Source organism: Boleophthalmus pectinirostris, unplaced genomic scaffold, assembly GCF_026225935.1.
Source record: "Boleophthalmus pectinirostris isolate CB_2022bp ecotype Guang Dong unplaced genomic scaffold, ASM2622593v1 HiC_scaffold_8, whole genome shotgun sequence".
NCBI lineage: Eukaryota > Metazoa > Chordata > Actinopteri > Gobiiformes > Gobiidae > Boleophthalmus > Boleophthalmus pectinirostris.
Genome location: NW_026571515.1, coordinates 40,155,198 through 40,174,709, shown reverse-complemented (window position 1 = coordinate 40,174,709; position 19,512 = coordinate 40,155,198). Strand labels below are relative to the sequence as shown.

The following is a 19,512-nucleotide window of genomic DNA, read 5'->3' as shown; positions in this document are numbered from 1 at the left end:
TATGCAACTCCGACATTTTAAGAAGGGGAAAGGGGAGGTGATACATATGAACCAAAAGCAGGGATTTTTACTCTAAATCAAGCACTAAAACAAAAAGAAAAAAAAAAAACATAAAATAAATAAAAACGCAGCAACTCTAAGTGAAATTTTAGTGCTCAATTTTAAAAACACAAGTTAAGATCTGATACCGAAAACGATGGTAACCGATAGCGATTCTGCCGTTTCAGATTGTTTTGGGCGAGCATGCTTTTATAAGAGGAAGCACCGGTCACAGCGACTTAAAGATGCACTGTGTAACTTTCTAATCCATGGAGATTGATTATAGCTTTACCTGGAATTTCGCATACAACGGCAAATTATCACTAATCGATCTTTACGTTTAGATCTGACCTGTAACTTGGCCTGCTGGCGTAACCTCCATGGAGATAAAGATGTACAGTGGAACATTCCAGGTAAAGCAATACAGTATCCATGGAGACAGGTGGCAAAACCTCCTCCAGGAAAGTTAGACAGCGTACTTTTAACAAAAATGTCAGATAAAGATGAAAGTGATAGCTGTGTATACAAAAAGAAACTTGAAGTACTCAAATTACAAATGTAAAAAGCTGTTTGTAACATAGATAAAAATCAAAACACATTCAGTATCTACCAGTCAATGGAGGTGTCTTCCAAAAGTAACAAGTTTTCAGTAAGTTATAAGCTCAGATATCAAAACCATGGCTAAATTGGGACTTAAACGGGACTAGATCAGGACTAAACCAAGTCTAGATCAGGACTAAACCAGGATCAGAATTTTCTATCTTGCATTTATGTAACAGCAGGGGTTTTCTTGCTAAAAAACACCTTGAAAAACACAGATTCTTACTGTGAGTGGGCTTGCCTTTACACAGATCTGACCTGTAACTCAACCTGGTGGTGTCACTTGCTTGTTTCCATGGAGATTGAAGCGTTTGCGTGTATGCTGTGGAACGCAAATGACGAATTATACAAAGCGCTAACATCAACATCTCATGGAAAGCGGCAGGTGGTGGACCCTCATCGGAAAAGTTACATAATGTGCCTTTAATCTTTGTGCTTGTGTTTAATGTGGATAGGCCCAGTGATTCCTGATGTACCGATCATTGTGCAATGCATACTGGGAAGGATTTTCTGAAAAAGTGAGCATCAACCCGCCATGTTTGTTTTCCCAGTGGGATGCGTCTATTGACAAAGCCAATCTTTTCTAGTCTTTTGAGCCATATCACTTTTGTTTCTTGTTCTGATATCGTCATATTATAGTTATGGGATTAAGACATTGTAATGGAATGACAGAAGTTTTTGAACTCCATAAATGCAAAAGGGAATCATATGTGTGTGACTGCAAACCAAACAGCAACATCACGTCTTGGTCTCTTTGCAGTGGAAGATGTTTCTTGGTGAACAGTTGGTGTCTTTGGCTTTGGCGTTGACTTTTTAAATTCATAACCAAGATGGAGCGAGGAATCGGGATTTTGCTTTGTTGGCGCTCCACATACAAAATGTTAGCTGCAAACTCGGGATGATTAAGGCAGTCAAAGTTTTCCTTTTTCACTTTTCTTGTGGATAAATCCTGCCCATCACCTTTACCTTTCACTATTTTTCAATTCCTTTGGGAAGGGAAACAGTTTGAACAGAGGTTTGCAGTCACACACATCTGATTCCCTTTTGCAGTTATGAAGTTCGCAAACAAATTTCTCAAGCCGTTTTCCAACAACCACACAATTACGATGTCTGAATCCCAAAACTAAAATATGACAATATCAGAACCAGAAACAAAAGTGATATGGTTCAAAAGACTTGAAAAGATCAGCTTTGTCAATAGACACATCCCACTGGGAAATCAAACATGGTGGTTTGATGCTCACTTTTTCGGAAAATCCTTCCCAGTATGAATTGTGCAATGACCGGAAGTCCGAAATTCGTGATGCATCCATTAACCGCAAATGTCCCCTTATGATATCACACAAACCACAATTTCTATGGTATTACTGAACAATTCTCCTTACTTTTAGGACACCATCAAATCCAACTTGAGATCTACTCAATCAATAATCAATAATAAACATGGTATTCCAACATTACTCCACTGATCAGATATCCATCTCTTACGTTAGCACCATAATTGCAAAATAAAGAAAAAAAAAATACACAAGAAAACACAAAATAAAACAAAAATAAATGCGAACTGTGCACTGAAACTGTGACCACTGGTTGTGCTCCTCTCGAAACAGTGACTTTTAAGCATGCTCGCGTCAGAAAGTGAACACAGAAAGGCCTAAAAGTGTAAAATGACAAAATAATAAGGCCATGACTGTGAAAACAAAAGACCTATGAGTTAAAATGACTTGAATTCGCAATAAGTATCTTGATTTGGGTAGCTTTCGTGTTGATTCGCTTACTTTAATCAGTATTTATGACTTATCCAAATGTTTTTTTGTTTTTAATTTAGCAGAGCAAAAAAGTTACAGATCAAAACGCAACTGATTTAGTAGCTAAGAGCAAAATTTCAGACCACAATTTTAACCAGTCGAGCAAAAATTTACTCACTAATTTAAAGTTGAATGTATCTCCACATAATCTCACTACCCAAGGATATTTAATTTGAATTCATGTGATTTTAACTCTTGTAGTCGACAATCATTCTAGTTTGCAGTTTATCAACAAGCCTGAAAACAAAGTACAGTATTACAACCCAGAATCAACTCTATAGGAAAAAGCTGAAGACATTATGGTTAGTTTGCATGTTTTCCCCACAAATATAATATCTATTTATATAATCATATGTATAAATAAAAATTCAGTGCTGTAAAAAACTTGTCTCTCCATAGGATCTGACCCAAATGCAGAAGCCCTATTAGTTTTGACTCTAAAAACTAAAACTGCTGGAAGTATGTAAACTCATCTCCTGTGTTAAATGTCCTTCATTGTGAATACAAGAGTAGTTTAAAATCTCAAAAATCTCTCTTCTCTTTTGGTTTCTCGCTGCACACGGAAAGAAGTATCCTGTTATTTTGATTTTTTGGCAGCAGCAAAGCACCAAGTAGTAGTGTGTTGTAGTAGTAGTAGTAGTAGTAGTAGTACTTCCTCCAGGTCTATGATAAGGAGCAGGGTCGTACGTTGACTCCATGTGCTGCGTGGGTTTGGAGGTCGATGGACTGGGCGGGGTTTTGTCCAGGTTTAGCGTTAAGCATGGAGAGGTTCCTCACGCAGCCGCTGATTCCTGTGGAGAACTTACCGCCGGTGAGTTTGGACATGTCTGGAGCGCCACCTGGTGACAGAAAGCAGAAATGGTGAAATCAAAAAGCAAAACATTTAAAGGTGCATGTACGGTATGTCACTTTTTGGTTGGGGGTCTGTCACTGCTCTGTCTGGAATGTTCCACAGTATGACTTTAAACAAATCTACTTTACAATTATTCAATTACAGATGGTTTTATAGCTCAAAAAGATCTGATCTGACCTGTAATTTGGTCTGATTTGGTCTCCATGGAGATAGAAAGGTTTAGTCTCCACCTACCATCTGGAGATAAGCTCTTTCCTGTCTTTCCTGTCACTTTTCTCTTAATGTGAACAAAACTAAGGAGATAGTGTTTGATCCTCGAGCTCTGCAGACTCATTGCTCCTGTTGTCATTGAGGGTAGACAAATAGAGCAGGTTGCCTATGTGGGTGTGTACATCGACAGTTTGTTTAAATGTTCATGTACATGCTGACCCAGAGTCTGAAGCTGTTTGGTGTGAGCATAGAAATCGCGACTTGTTTTTATAATGCTGTTTTGGAGAGTCTGATATTTTACTGCATGGTTGCCTGGTTTAGCGCTTTAACTGTCCAGTGTAAAACTAAACTTGAAATTCTTCCATCAGGCAGGCAGGGGTGCTATCGAGTAGCCTGATTTGTCAGCCGGTTTCACTTTGTGGAAACCGTCTGATCTCGCAGCATTAGGATTTGTTCACTCGACAGTAGGTGGGTACTTTATTTATTATTTATTAACTAATCGCTGCTATTTGGACGTGGCATATGTAATGCGCCGGAACGCTCAGTGGTGTCCAAGTAATTGCCGGCACAACAGCAAACAAAGTGAGCAGAAAGCAGAAAGTGAAAATCCTCAAGCTCAGGAATGATTCACAACACAGAATATATGTCTTTGTCCACATCCATCTCGACCGCTTTGTTTACTGTTGTGCTGTACCACAAAAGGGACTCAGACAGGCGCTTGAGTTTGACTTTACAGCTCTTCACTGAGTGGTCAGTGCGCAGTCTACAACCTCTGGGATTCTTGCAAACCATCTAGTGTATTCTGATTCCTGACCTAGTCACTGGAGAGAAATGAAATGGAGCGGAGGCACAAGGTGGTGCCAGCCTGGCTAGCTATGGAACACATCACTTTAAGAGTAACAGATATAAACTCTCATTTGTGCCCACTTCTATTGAACAAATCTGCACAAAAAATGTGTACTTAAATCACTTTATACTGAATGATGGTGCAGTAAGTGTTTGTGCAAAAGAGCTGGTGCAATAACAATCACTTAGATCCTTTATCCTTTATGGTTGTGCAGTGCACAAAAGGACAATGGGCATTAATAATGGACACATCATGTATCTTATATGTATCTGATAAACTCTGACTGTTGTCTGACTGTACTGTATGTGTGAGTGTAATTGTGTTTTTAAGCTGCGGGCAATGAGCCCAAGACAGATTTTCCCTTTGGGACCATAAAGTTGATCCTATTTTATCTTATCTTAATACCATACTGTGAAACATTCTGAACAAAGCAATAACATCCCCATGGAAAAAGCATTTGACAGACACAAAAGTTACACAGTGCAACTTGAAAATCTGTTTAAGTCATACATATTGTTACTCTAGAAATTGTATAAAGATCAAAACTGCACATTGTTTTTTATTTTATTTTAATGTTTTACAAACTGGTGCACAAACTCTGCTAGCACTGGAAAAAATACATCACAATTAAACTATTTAGATCAATATTTATGGGTTGAATACTCCAAGTGTGAGTACTTCCTGTATGAGAGGCATTATTAGTTTAAAACCAAACAGAACATATGTCTGTTTCAATCTCCAGGAATCACTGATATTCTTGGTTTAGTCTGTGGAAAACTGAGCAAGTTTGTTTGGGTCTTGGCATCAGAAAGTCACACCGTAATCTGGACCACCATAGATTTCTGTCAGTATTTTCGAGAGCACTCAATTTATTTGAATATTGTTAACGGAACCCACACTGACCTAAGTATATGCTGCCTTTAGTGTTGACCATCAGACTTTTGCCTTTGGACTGTCCATGAAGCCCTGGCTCTCCATCGATCTGGATGTACCCGTCCTTCCCAGTCCTGCAACAACAACAACAACAACATGTAATTCAGACATGTTTCGAAAATATATTCTGCAAAATGTCTGTGTAATCCCTCAGCCCAGTGTTGTGCAAGTTCACAGTTTTCATGAACTAGTTCAAAGTTCAGTTCACACTTGTTCAAAGTGAATAGTTCACGTTCATAGTTCACAATTTTAATTTTGAACTAGTTCAAAGTTCAGTTCATTTTATATTTAGATGAGATCTGTAAATGAAAGGCTGCTTTTATTTTTCAAACTGACTTCTAGTTTACAACAACTTTACAAGATCCACTGTTGGACAAGTGACTTTAAAACTGTAACGTGTTATTTATGACTTGTTACTGTCATTTCAAAGTCATTTGTTACATTACAATATTACTGTATTTAAAATGTAAAACATTACACGACTATTGCAGCACTTTTAATTTACTCTCACCAAAAGAACTGTTAAGATGCTGAACTTTTGCGCCGTATATGGACTGAACCAGGACTAAACCAGGACTAAACCAGGACTAAACCAGAACTGAACCAGGTCCAAAACAGGTCTAAACCAGGACTAAACCAGAACTGAACCAGGTCCAAACCAGGACTAAACCAGGTCTAAACCAGGACTAAACCAGAACTGAACCAGGTCTATACCAGAACAGAACCAGAACTAAACCAGGTCTAAACCAGGTCTAAACCAGGACTAAACCAGAACTGAACCAGGACTGAACCAGGTCTAAACCAGGAATAAACCAAGACTAAACCAGGACTGAACCAGAATTGAACCAGGTCTAAACCAGGACTGAACCAGGTCTAAACCAGGAATAAACCAAGACTAAACCAGGACTAAACCAGAACTGAACCAGGACTAAACCAGGTCTAAACCAGAACTGAATCAGGACTAAACCAGGACTAAACCAAGACTAAACCAGGACCAAACCAGGACTAATCCTGGACTAGAACTTGGAATCTAGGACCGCCCCTGAGAGAACCTCGAGTGCGATCGGGCGTCAGCTGCGTTTAGTTCGGTGGAGCGCGGACTTCTGCGTCGGTCCTTTCGCTCAAGATCACGGTCTACGCGGGCGCACCTCCGGCGTTTCACTGCTGCTGATATCGCGGTGATTTTAGCAAATTTGTATGAAGAAAAACGAAAAACCCACCATTTCAATCCAGGTTAAAAAAGCATTGTGACGCGCGTTACTGACATATGTACCAAGTAAAATAATACGCGCGCGGAGCAGCACGTCCTGTGCGTGTAGATTTCAGAAAATAGGATCCATCCTATTTTTTGACGCTCTACACGAGCGTAGGCGCGTATCCCCGTCAAAATCCACAGAGCATGTATCTATTGTTGTATTTGTGCGTTTACCATCAGCACATTGTGCTCCCTGGGCAGTTGTGTATCATGTGAAAGAGCCCAGATCCACATACACTGTTAATTAGTGCTTTGAAATTTACTTTTGAAATCCTTGCGTTTGCCGTGGTCAGCCTGTACAGAAGGTAAATACAAGCAGCTAAACGCGCCCAGTCAAGTTTGATTGACTTTCCCATTGAGAGACACAAGAGCCCGTACGTTCCGCTAAAGCTGCCGGTGGAGTCGCCTTCGCGTTGACACGCGGCTGTGGTTTCGCGAGGTGAAGTGCGAGCAGATCGTCACTCATCAGGTGAAAACAAATTCCGACGTTTAACTGAACCCCAACAGTGACGTACGTCGTTCATCACACAATTTGAACAAATTCACGTTCAAGTTCTTGATTTACAAAAGTTTTGCGTTCAGTTCAAAGTTCACTGAAAAATGCACAACACTGCCTCAGCCGTCCAGGTAGGATAGTCATTTTATTATGTAAAATGCTGCTTCTTCAGTTCTTGTCAGATTGCTGGTGAACACTGCTTTATATCTGCACCACCAGCAATCTGACTGGAATTTAAGAAGCAGTTAAAACTTTTGCCCACTTGACAGAATTAAATTTTTCTTTCGATATGTTCTGCAGGGCATTTGAACTCGCCCTTTTGTCTCAGTTGGTCCTAATTTCCAACTGTAGCTTATGCAGTTAAAAGCCTGAAATTTCTATGAGATGGAACAAGTCTTCAGGACAATAAAGGACAATAATTTAATCTTTATGTAATGGTTTTGTTTGTAAGTGTCTTATTTGTTGTTGTTCTGTGTTATATGTGGACCCCAGCAAGAGTAGCTGGTGTCGTGTGCATCAGTTAATGGGGATCCAAATAAAATCAAATAAATCAAATAAAAAGGATGCTGTTGGACCCATAAAGTCCAGTTCAATTAAATAACTCACCTCATCTACTTACAAATAGCAGTTTTGCATTGTTATTCTGCATATTTTGTACATTTTTGCATATCCAGTCAAGGTCTATTTTTATTCTAACACCATATTTATTCATGCATTTTATTTTAGCATAGCATATTCATTGGTTTATGTTGCACCATATTACACAGTCTGACATAAATTTGGGTTTTGAAAGTGAATCTAGTGTAGAATATCAAAATACATGTGCATTCATACTGATCACTAACGAGAGAAAGAGAGATACTTTAATTGTTTGTCTTCATTACCTGACTGCTGTGACTTTGTGCCACTGTCCGTCATTGATGGGCCTCCGAGACCTGAGCTGTGCCTCCCCACTGCCCAGCTGGTAGCTACAACAGAGATACATGTGTCAGCAGTAGTAGTGATAGTAGTAGTAGCATTATCACTAGTAGCAGTAATAGTGTCAGTAGTGTATGAGAGATATGTCATTTTACCTGAAGAGAAGGTGTCCGTTGTGTAGTCCCAGGCTGATGTAGTCTTTGCCTTTGCCGTGCTCCCCATGTTCCTGTCAATCACATCAGTCAGTCTCCAGGCAAACAGAGCCACTATCACTAGTTATTTTGTAATACTTGAATTTGTAAGTTCTATTTCATTTGGCAAACAGATTCTTCTAACACCTGCACTTACTCAGTGCTTACTCAGATTCTAATAACACGTGCACTTACAAAGCTCAATACTTCTAACAATTATGCTTTATGCAACTTTATGCTCACTTAAGTCATTAAAATAAAATACTATTAACTGAATTAAACAGTTACATACTATATCTGTTTTGTCCATGATTTACTATTGGACATGATAAGGACATTTGTACTACTATTTTTTATACACTTCAAATGAGTTAAACATCCTTTAATTCTATTTCATTGTATATACTTAACTCTGATAGCTCTGACTGGATAAGTTGTGGTAGTGTAGAGATAAAAAAGTATTTTTTTAAAGTGTATATACATGTGTGTGTGTATATTTGTATTTGTATATGTAAAATGGATATTATTATTATATACAGAATATATATTACTGTGTATATATATATATGTAGATATACAGTAAGTTATGTATATGTGTATGTATATGTGTATGTGTATGAGGGTCTGTTCAAGACATTATTCATTCTGGCCCTCTCGTAGACATATATTCTTACTCTCACATGCATATATTCTCATTCTCACATATAAACATTTTTGCACTCACATCCATATATTCTTACTCTCACATACATGTATTCTCACTCTCACATACATATGTTCTCACTTGAACGGCCCCTCATGTGTATGTGTGTATGTATATGTATGTATTTTGTGTATTTTTTTTCTTTTGTACTCTTGTGTTTTAAAGTTTTGTTTTATTATGTAAAATCTATAAATAAAATGAAAAATAAAAAATCAATCAATCAGTCAATTCACTGGTTTCTCAAGTGAGTGAATAAACATAATGAAAGATAAGACAAGCCTTAATTTGTCAGAGCAATGTTAACATACAAACATGTGAGAATGGATGTGGTTTAAAAACACATGAATGCAGAATTTAAATACACAATAATGTCAGAAAACAATATAGTGAATACCTTTTTATTAGCATGCACTTTCCTCAGGTTGCGAGAGCCTGAGGTCTCCTGAGGACATGGAGGTGGGTTAGAGCAACATGCGTTTCTTTAGTGATGTGATGTAAAAAAAAAAAAAAAAGCAAAACTCAAAGCTCACATGCGTAAAACAGAATTAGTGGATGAACAAAATGCAATAATTAATATATGGACAATAAAGGGCCTTTATTACGCTATTTAGGTCTTTATTAAGATTTCAGATCTGTTATAATGTTTCAAAAATATACCTGGAATTTTGTTTTTACGCATAAACCCTGCATATTTAGGAGTTTTTTTCTATCAAATGGAAAGAATTTTGTTCCACCTTGTGATGTCATGTGGTAATACAGGTAATGCTCCACTGTGTTTTTAAACTCCATACACCTTCAGTAGAATCATTTGGATAATTTCAGTCCCGGAATTGCCTATCTCTACTGAACTAAAGTTAAAAGGAAACTTGAAAAATACCGCTTCATGACATCATAAGGTGGAATGGAGCATTTGGAGCTTTGGAGATATAGACAGAATAAAAGAAAAGAAACATAAAACAAAACACAACTCCAGGTATGTTTTTGATGATGTTTAGAAAATGACTTAACGCTCACAAGAGTCAATGTTGTGTAATATAGGACCTTTAAAGTTTTGGTTACATGGAGTTGATGGATACAGCATATATGAATAAAAAGATCGGATAAGTGGTAAGAAAGTTGAAGATACTCCAAGCAGGGACTTACCACGCCTTGCCAGAGAATTAGACCTTCAGATGAACTGGTGTTGATCTCAAGTTCAATAGTCTCTGGAGAGTCTGGTGCACTGAAATACAAAAAAATATGAAATGATAGGTTCATTATGGAACTTTTCAGCTGGCGGAAGATGTTATTGCTTTGTCTGGTATTTTTCACTGGACTCATCTCTCTCCATGGACACAAACAATGAAACCAGCCCAAATTACAGTACAGATCTATGGAGAGGTGACCCCGACTCACAGTAAGAATGCATGTTATTTTTAAGGTGTTTTGGAGCAATGTAAATAAATACAAAAAGATGAATGATAATCCGTGTAACATTCCAAGCAAAGCAATAACATCTCCATGAAGACAAGCATGTGGCACGAAAAGTTCACCAGGAAAAGTTACGCAGTACACCTTTAAAGAAATTAAAATATGATCAAATGAAAGCTCAAACTTATGTGACAAAGACAAGCTACCTTCTTGGGAAGACTGCTTTTGGAAGAGCGATGTATCCGTTGTTGTCGAAGTGAGCGGCGTACTGATAGGGTGAATCTAGAAAATTACAAATGTCAGAATTAGCTGTCTGTATCATTTTTCATTTTTGTTATATCGCCATCTAGAGGTAGAAGGTGTAGAAGGGATAAGAGTAATCAGATTCAAGAGCAAGGGTTCTCAAACATGTGACTCACTTCTTTCTGCTGTTCGGCCAAAGTTTAATCCAAATTGTACAAATATTAAAATGAAACTGCACTATTTGTTGCTTCCAAAACTGTTTTATTTTGACAACTTTTTTGTGGTACTATTGTTTCATATAAAGAAATCATGTCCTTATGTATTACTTGTTGATGTTGAAGGACTTGAGCTCTCCATGTCAACAATAGATGTGGTGAATTTCAGTTTGAGACCCCTGATCAGAGCAATTTATTGGTAAAACGTAATATAATCATCTGTAACTTTCATAGTCTTATATTTATTCTCTTCACAATGCAGGTTCAAAATGCACCATCCAAACAAATGATCAAAAATATCACATTACAAAATGATTCAAATCAGGCCCCATAATGCACTGCAGCAGGCAAATCTATAAAGACAAATACATTATATTAGCTTACTTTGTTGTAACCACATTCTTAATGATAGGACCCCATCTAGTGGTAAAACTATTTGTGTATAACTCAAAAAAATCACAACTGCATCATCTCACAGTTTCCATAGTATTCTACGGATTTTATCTTTACATCTTTACTGTTCACATAGACACTAAAACCCACAAAATGTCATGAAAAGATCAGGCATCATTTCAGCAATCCTTCTCACAAATTCAACTGAGAAACTTTATAAAGCAACCAGAAAACTCACCAGCTCTGTGCCTCCATGCATACACAATAATAACACATTTTTTCTTCAGACATTTCCCACTTTAAATCTGGGTGTTAGTATCAGCATATTTTTATCAGCATTGGATTATTCTGCCTTTTGACTTTGTTTCACAGGAAAAACAAAGATATGTTTGGAAGAAGTTTGCAGAGCTGCACAAAAGATGCTTAGAAAAGATATTTAGAAGCATCACTTCTGCAAATTTGAAGTATGTCATTTTAACAAAGGTCCAATATATACTTATTGTTTTACTCAATCTAATTTAGCATTATATTTTTAAACTAGTTTTAAATCCTAATGGTTTAATTAGGATTTAAAAACATAAAACAAAGTTAAGTAAAACTACATTCTAATACTTTTTTATTCCAGATTTGGTCAGACATATAATATACAGGCAATATCACAAAAACACTGACTCACTGTAATTAGCTTCTTGGGATAATGATCATTTAATAATATATAATATTGTGCAGCCCTGGCAGTTTGTTTATTTGGAAAAGAAATTGTCAATAAGATTTTATTTCTGTGAGTACAGAAAGTGTCTTAAATAAGCTGTTCTGGGTTTGGAAACAAGAGGAATCCTGCATTTATGGCGCTTGTGTTGTTTACAGGTACAAAGTGGGTCCATATGTCCCATATTGAGTCTGTGTAATGAGCTCTCTGTACATAAACACAGAGTTCCTCTTTCCTCAAACCTCCTCCTCCTCAGTGAAGGATGATTGCTTGTTTGCAGTTTATTTGGAGCTTCAGTGTTAGGCCAAAGACATAAGCCCCTCCCGCTCATGAGGGGGCGCTGTTAGTCACGGTGCAGACTGAGTATACCACTGATACTGTACCATTGGAGCCGCTACCTTCCAAACTCCAGAGGGCCTCGGGGGAGCCTGTGTGCAGTATAGAGCATGAGGGGGGTACACACTTTAATAAGACATACTAATCTTTCCCAGAGTGCACTGCAGCGCTGGGGGTCAGCTGTCTGACAGAGAGGAATGTGAACCATATGGACTCAATTCAGCCTCTGGTCCGACTGCTTTGATAAACCGCTGTGTGTTTGCAGTGGATAAGCAGCTCACAGAATGAAACAGAAAGGTCACTTTGACACAGAGACACTGTATGTGAGATAGTTTCTAGATAAGAAGACATAGATAAAGTAAAGGACTTACTCTGATCACAGGTTGGGCCGGAGTGTCCCGGGGCACACACACACTGCCCCTCCACACAGCTGCCTCCGTTCAGACACTGAGCGTCCCTCTGACACACGTCCTTCACCACCTCACAGCGCTCACCTGACAGGGCAAAGATCACCTTTAAACTTTACATACAGTTCACAACAGTTATAGGCTACTTCAGCAGGTTAGAACCAGGCCTGTTACATTGGCTTAAATAACATGGTCAGCACACTTTTACTCCTTTGTCTTTGTGAAAGGGGAAATCATTTCAACTCCAGGGCCCTGATGAAGACTTGTTTATCAGTCGAAACATGTTGGTTTGCCCTGGGTCTGTCTTTTCTTATGTTTAAATTCTATCTGCCCTGATTTGGATCCTACAAAGAGCACTTGATTTGACCACATGTGTGATCCAGTGACAGCTCAGCAAATATCTTCTAAATCCTTACCAACATGTTTGAAATGTGCACTGAGAATTAATTTGACAACTTATTTTCTCAGTCAATAATACTCAATATAAAGTAATCTTAGTTCATTCCTATAGCACTTACCCTCAAATCCGTCTTTGCAGAGGCACTGGTACTCGTACTCAGCGTTGGACATGCAGTCTCCTCCGTTCAAACATGGCCGCCGGTCACAGGGGCTGTTGTCCACACATTTACTGATGGCATGGCTCTCAGTGAAGCTGTACGACAAGTCTATGGTCTTATTGTTGATAAGCACCTACAAAGCCATTCAGAGCAAAGTTACACACCTGTATGAATGAATATCACACATCTCTAGAAAACAATTAAAATTCAGATCATTTAAACAGTTTGAACCAATTTCAATTTATTTACCAAATCTTTCTCTAAGAAACTGGCCAAAATTCTACAGTTTGTGCAAGATATTTTCTACTTGGTATACTTTGTTGTCCTGAAGATAGGATAGATAGATAAACTTCCTCCAATTCCTTTTGAGTATCATGTACTCCACAGTGTGTTAATTTATCCCACTTTATCTTTTCCCATTAACTGAATCTTTACATTTATGTTTTATCTGATGCTTAAATAAAAACACTTTTAATTGAATATTGCCAAACACCACTCACCTCTCCAATGCAGCCCTCAAACATGTGGCTGATGTTGGCGGGTTTGGGCAGGATCTCTTGGTTGGGGACTCCTCCGAGGAACATGGGAGTGTGGATGTTCAGACCCTGGGCTTTACCCGGAGACGAGAGCCTCTCCACTGGGCCCTGGTCCACCTGGAGGTACCCCGCCTTCCTCACACGCTCCGCCACCACCCTGTGCCACTGACCCAGGGAGACAGGCTCCGAGCTCAGCAGGACCGCCTGACCTGGAGAGGATAAAAACAAAAAGATTAATGAGTGGATATGCAACAAAATATATTTAATTTGTTAAAATCAGACTGAAGCTGTGCTCACACATGCTTACAAAACACATCAAAACTAGGACTAAATGAACATTACACTGGGACTGGTTCAGATCAGCACAGTTTTGTCAGATGTCCAGTAAAGGTATAATAAAGGCCAAATTACACATTTTATACCAATTCAAGAGAGTAGTCAAATTTGCACTGTAGTCAGAGTACTAAACAATTCAAAACATAACAGGACTACCTTTTGAATAGTCAAAAAGTCCTCAGTGTGTCGTCCATAACAGGAAAAAACATGTAACTGAAATTCCTAAAATCTCCCTCACCTGTGCCCAGCTCATATCTGAACTCCACGTGTCCGTTGACCATAGCGATAGAGACAAAGTCCTCCACCTTCATCTTCTTTCCTCCAGAGAAGAACATGAGGCCGTGAGCGCCCTGAGGTTTGAACTCTAGCTCCACCCGCAGGTCGTCATGGATATTTGTGAGAGGAGGATACGAGATGAACGAAGTCTTCCCATCAAACAGAGGAGTGGTCACCAGCTCTCCTGAGAAAGCACAAAGGAAAAGAATGAACGTGGTATAAATTAATGTCCTTGTTAAGAAAATATCTCCCTCTGCATTTGCCCCATGCTTCAATGTCATAGTCTGTCTGTAGGAGCTCAGTCTCTTAAGGTTAGTATCTAAACTCACCGTCCATGCATTTGTCTCCAAACTTGCCCAAATGACAGCGACAGTCATAACCCAGTCCAGTTGGACGGTTGATACAGGTCGCGTCTGGACCACAGGCCTCTGATGATGAAGACAAAACAAATGTAAGTTAGTAGGTTCAACAGTTACGGGCCACTTTAAAGTTAAATGATCACAGTTCTCTTTCTTGTCAAGAGAGCAGTACTGAATGTTCACTGTGAAAGGGGGGCCTACCCTCTGGTAGTCATCTGGGAGTCATAGAACCATAGTTACATCCATAACCTTTGTTCCCCTTGTAATGTACCTGTGTGGCAGTGCAGGGAGGAATGGTGCTGACAGTTGCTGCCGGTGAAGCCTCGGGCACAGCTGCACTTGTAAAGACTGGCCTCTGAGTCCTCACATCTGCCTCCATTCTGTGGATAGAGTTACACTTTAGAGTTGGACAAGAGAAATTTGTCACAGGAGCTCAGTAACACAAGGAAACATCGGTCCTAAAGATTTATCATACTTACATTAGGACATTTAGAGCCATAAATTTAAAGCAATTATAGGGTCATTACTTTAACACAAGCCTATATATACTGTATATTTAGTGTATGTACAACACAGCACAACTGACCTGACATGGGTGATCTTTGCAGGTGGGGCAGTTGGAGACCCCAGTGGAGCTGCGGTCCAAATCTTTAAAGATGACCTCCTCTCCCTGGATGATCAGCTGACGGATACAGCCTGAAAAACATCCACAAAATACAATGGTTATTTGCTTAAATTCTGGACATTATGGTGGTGTAAGAATAGGACACTTACCAACAAAGCCAGTCTTGATACCGGCAGTCTTTGAGAGCAGGGTGTAGTTGGGGTAACCACCCAAATACAGCTCTTCATTCAGATCCAGGCCCTGGAACTTACCCTAAAGAGGAAGGTAACTACACTGTAATTAAACTGGATTAATTACTGTTTTCAGATTGTAGAAAGTGCTTATGTCACTCTCCCAGATGGGGCCCGGTCAGTAGTTTGTATTTTTGTATTAAAGATTTTTACTGCCTTAAAAACACAACTAGTTCATTTTAAACAGTTTGCAGTGGTCCAAAGTTGTTCCTCACTTACCTTAAGCCTGACAGACATTATTTTCTCTATAATATGTAATGACTTAGAGGTGACTGACCTGTGAGGTGCCGTTGATGGGCTCTCCTCCATCCACACTGATGTAGCCTTGAGTCAGGTTACGAGAAAACTCCACTGTGTGAAACTCGCCCAGTTTTATGGGGTTGGGGTCACGGATAGTGGCCATGCCAGAGCCAACATCAAACCTGAGATCACAAAATGCAATATTTAAAGAAGACGTTGTGAGTGTGTATCTTTTGTGTAGTTCTGGAGGCCTTGGTATTTGTGTTTCTCATTTAAAAATAATGTAAAAGTATAGAAAAAGTGACGCAAAATGAATACTTTGAATGAATACTCTGCTGGCAACAATGGGAAACAACTACACAAATAAATAAAAAGAAAGACAAATCTATCCAGAGACAAGCTAATTTACAAGGGCGTAGGTTTGCATTGGGATGGTGGGAACATGTCACAACCAATATTTGGGGAAGACCCTACCAGTATTTTCCATTTTATTTTAATAAACAACAATATACATTTTTTCAGATATTTTTCCGAACTCGATAGTATTCATTTAAGAAGTTTTAGTTCACAATTTGTTTGAGATGTTCTGAGATGTATTCAGTGATATGACAACAGGGTTACTCCTGCCGATGCTTCATTGGCTGTAACAGAGTGATGTCATTAGTGAAGCCAGAAGCCTAAACTGGGGAAACGACAGGACAGGGCCACACCGGAAGATGTCAGCTTGAGCAGGTGTAAGTGAAGACGATGTATCAAACTTTAAAAAAACTAAAAAAACTTAAAAACTTACTGAGACCAAACCTACACCCTTGCTAATTCAGAGACATGCTTGGAAGTGAAAACAGTGAAAAATGATCAGCGGAAGATAATGACAGTTCAGAGTAAACAGCACATGATTTTACTGTACTCTACTGTATTGTTATAGTAGTAAGAAGTAGTAGTAGTAGTAGTAGTAAACTGTGCAAAAAATTGATATGCATTAAGTTTTATTTCTGTCTGCGATCTTAAAAACTGACCTGAATTCCAGTCGACCTCCCACAAGGCCAAGGGAGACAAAGTCTGCTCCGGTGGTCCTCTTCTGTCCATTGTACATAATCATACCTGCACCAAACAAACATGTATTAACACAAATGTAATGTTTTTTAATGTTCTCTCTGTCACTCACTAAACAATGCATTTATTTGGTCTTTACAATGCTCATCAATGAAAAGGACACTAGTTAGGATAGGCTTTTTAATATTTTAACACAAAAAAACTGTTCAAAAGCTTATGGTGAAGCAGCATGCTATGGTGAGGCAGGTTTAAAGCCAACCAAAGCTGAGTTTACAACAGAAACATATGACAGCCTTCTCTATACTTTGTCCACATGCCAGGGACACACAAGTCTAGGCAACATGCATCATTATACTTTCACATTTGAACTGTAAATCAAATAAACAAGCCTGAATAAAGGTGCAAACACAAAGCTGATTTTTTAAAATGTTGTTTATGCCTGATCAGTTACTGCCCGTGTTGTACTGCAAAAATCAGAACGCCTATATTAGTTTAAATGACTTGAATTCGGAGTTTTACCTTGATTTGAGCTGTTTGGATTAAGATTTAATAACTTCTTAAGCCTTTATTATTTTACTTGTTAGAAGATATTTATGACAGACAACATATTAATTTTATTTAAAGCACAATTAACTTCCTGTGTGAGTGTGTTTACTTAAAGGTGTGCTATATAACTTTGCCACCGATTTGTTTCCATGTTTCCATAACAATATTATTACATTGCCTCAGACGTTCCTTAGTATGGCATTAATTGGTCTATTGCCATGGAGACAAGAATGCACATGTGTCAAGGTAAGCACATGTCAACAAATGCTGGTTAGAAATGTTTAAGAGTGTCGTGGAACATCTCCATGGACACGAGCAGGTGGCTGATCTTGAAACTGACCAGAAATACTAAATATACATATTTAATTATTACGTAATTTTACATGATAAATAAACACAACCCAACACAAGATATAACATTTTTGAGTTATTGTTTTAACTTAACCAAATATGATGTTTTCAGGGATTGATTGGCAAAACAAAACAAAACCAGTCAGCACATATTAGCTGTAAATGAACTATTAGAGGGTGACCAGACATCCCTATTTACCCAGGACAGTCCCAGTTTTGAGCCCTGTGTCCCCTGTCCCAATGGATTTATCCAAAACTATTAATTTGTCCAGTTTTATACAAGAAATGACCCAATTTGATCCCTGCCAACAATAAAGAAACGTATAAATTGTCATTTGTTTTGATAAAATACAGAAAAGCTGCTTAAAAATGACCAAAACACAAAGAAAATGTGACTATACTCATTCACTTGTTATGACGGCCGAGTGCAGAACAGTTTTCCTTAAATATGCACTTGTTTCACAATTTTATTATCAACCCAGTGTCCCAGTGTTTTATTTTGAAAATGTGGTCACCCTAAACTATTAAAACCTCAAATCAAAAGTAAAATCTTGAACTCATGTCATTTTAAATGAATACAGATATTCCCAGATATTGGCAGTGTGGATAAACATAAACACAATATTCCTAGAGAATGACTGGGCATTTCTGTTTTCCAATGCCCTAAAATCAGCTGTGTGCCCTCTGCAGGATGGAGGAGTCTGTTGCAGCCAATCAGCACAACTGCACATTTAAACTTTGAGATTTGATTTTCTCAAACCGTCTAAGACTCACCGGCGTAAACTATGAGACCTTCCCACCACATGAGTGAGGAACAGAGGACACGTTTAGACATCAAACATCAACAGAATCAAGCAAAGAATCATATATGAACAGAACTTATGGCACTGAAATTTCATAGAAGCACTTCATTTAACAGTCCAGTGATTTCAGTTGTCAAGGTAGGGTGCCTAACAAAAGTAAATCTAATTCTGTCAAATGTTTTGCCACTTCATTTAAGGCAGTAACTTAATTTAAAGGTTCTATATACCGCAAAAATTGACTCTTTTGAGCTTTAAACCGTGTTATAATGTTATCTCCCAAAAACAGACCTGGAGTTGTGTTTTGTCTCATTTAAACCTGTTCCTAGTTTATTAGTCTGTCTACATCTCAAAGTTCAAAATGTTTTAGTTTAGTCTGTTTTAGTGAAAGCGTATAGAGTTTAAAAACAAAGTGCAGCACTTCATGTATTACCACATGACATCACAAAGTGGAACAGAGAGTTTGAGCTGGAAGAACTCATCATAAATCTGCAGGGTTTGTGTGTTAAACATGTGTGAATGAAACAAAACACAACTCCAGGGTCTGTTTGTGACGACAGAACGTGCTACTTGTAGAAGTGACACATTATGATATGAAGATTTTTTTGTAGGGACCATGTACAGGAGCATTAATCAAACAATCACTGAAGAGATGCTTTGAGCTAATTTCCATCTATAGTCTCTGAGACACACAAAACATAGAATACAAAAACAGCATAAACAAGGCGATCTATAAACAGTTATAAAAAGTACAATGACATTAAATATCTGTATCCCATTCCCACCCTGCTCCCTCTGTGATAGTAAGGCATCATTTAGTTTATGTAGGCACTTCTGCTTTGTTAAATGAGTATCTATTCTAGTTTCAATACTACTTTTAACATAAATTATCATATTGATAATGATTTTTTGACAATCCTACAGTAAAATACTAGGAGACATGGTTGGTATATTTTTGATAGTGTCACAGTTTTGTCCATCGTTTACATGTTATCTCCAGTCCAGCTCCATTTTCCCAGCCTGTTCGGTTCTAGTAC

The 19,512-nt window shown here is 38.3% G+C and overlaps 1 protein-coding gene across 1 annotated transcript in view; it reads right to left on the bottom strand.

The window, feature by feature from the left end:
- Window positions 1-1,906: 1,906 nt before the first annotated feature.
- Window positions 1,907-19,512, bottom strand: part of hspg2 (heparan sulfate proteoglycan 2) — a 349,507-nt gene continuing 331,901 nt past the window's right edge. Inside the window, exons 65-81 of the mRNA XM_055166122.1 lie at window positions 16,742-16,826; window positions 15,763-15,907; window positions 15,405-15,507; window positions 15,217-15,326; window positions 14,902-15,010; window positions 14,601-14,699; window positions 14,234-14,455; window positions 13,624-13,868; window positions 13,085-13,256; window positions 12,531-12,653; window positions 12,207-12,251; window positions 10,470-10,545; window positions 9,997-10,075; window positions 8,115-8,185; window positions 7,926-8,009; window positions 5,261-5,364; window positions 1,907-3,286 (exon numbers count right to left, since the gene is read on the bottom strand). Coding sequence (XP_055022097.1) covers window positions 3,111-3,286; window positions 5,261-5,364; window positions 7,926-8,009; window positions 8,115-8,185; window positions 9,997-10,075; window positions 10,470-10,545; window positions 12,207-12,251; window positions 12,531-12,653; window positions 13,085-13,256; window positions 13,624-13,868; window positions 14,234-14,455; window positions 14,601-14,699; window positions 14,902-15,010; window positions 15,217-15,326; window positions 15,405-15,507; window positions 15,763-15,907; window positions 16,742-16,826 — 2,048 coding nt within the window. The 3' untranslated portion in view covers window positions 1,907-3,110. The remainder of the gene's footprint in view (window positions 3,287-5,260; window positions 5,365-7,925; window positions 8,010-8,114; window positions 8,186-9,996; window positions 10,076-10,469; window positions 10,546-12,206; window positions 12,252-12,530; window positions 12,654-13,084; window positions 13,257-13,623; window positions 13,869-14,233; window positions 14,456-14,600; window positions 14,700-14,901; window positions 15,011-15,216; window positions 15,327-15,404; window positions 15,508-15,762; window positions 15,908-16,741; window positions 16,827-19,512) is intronic.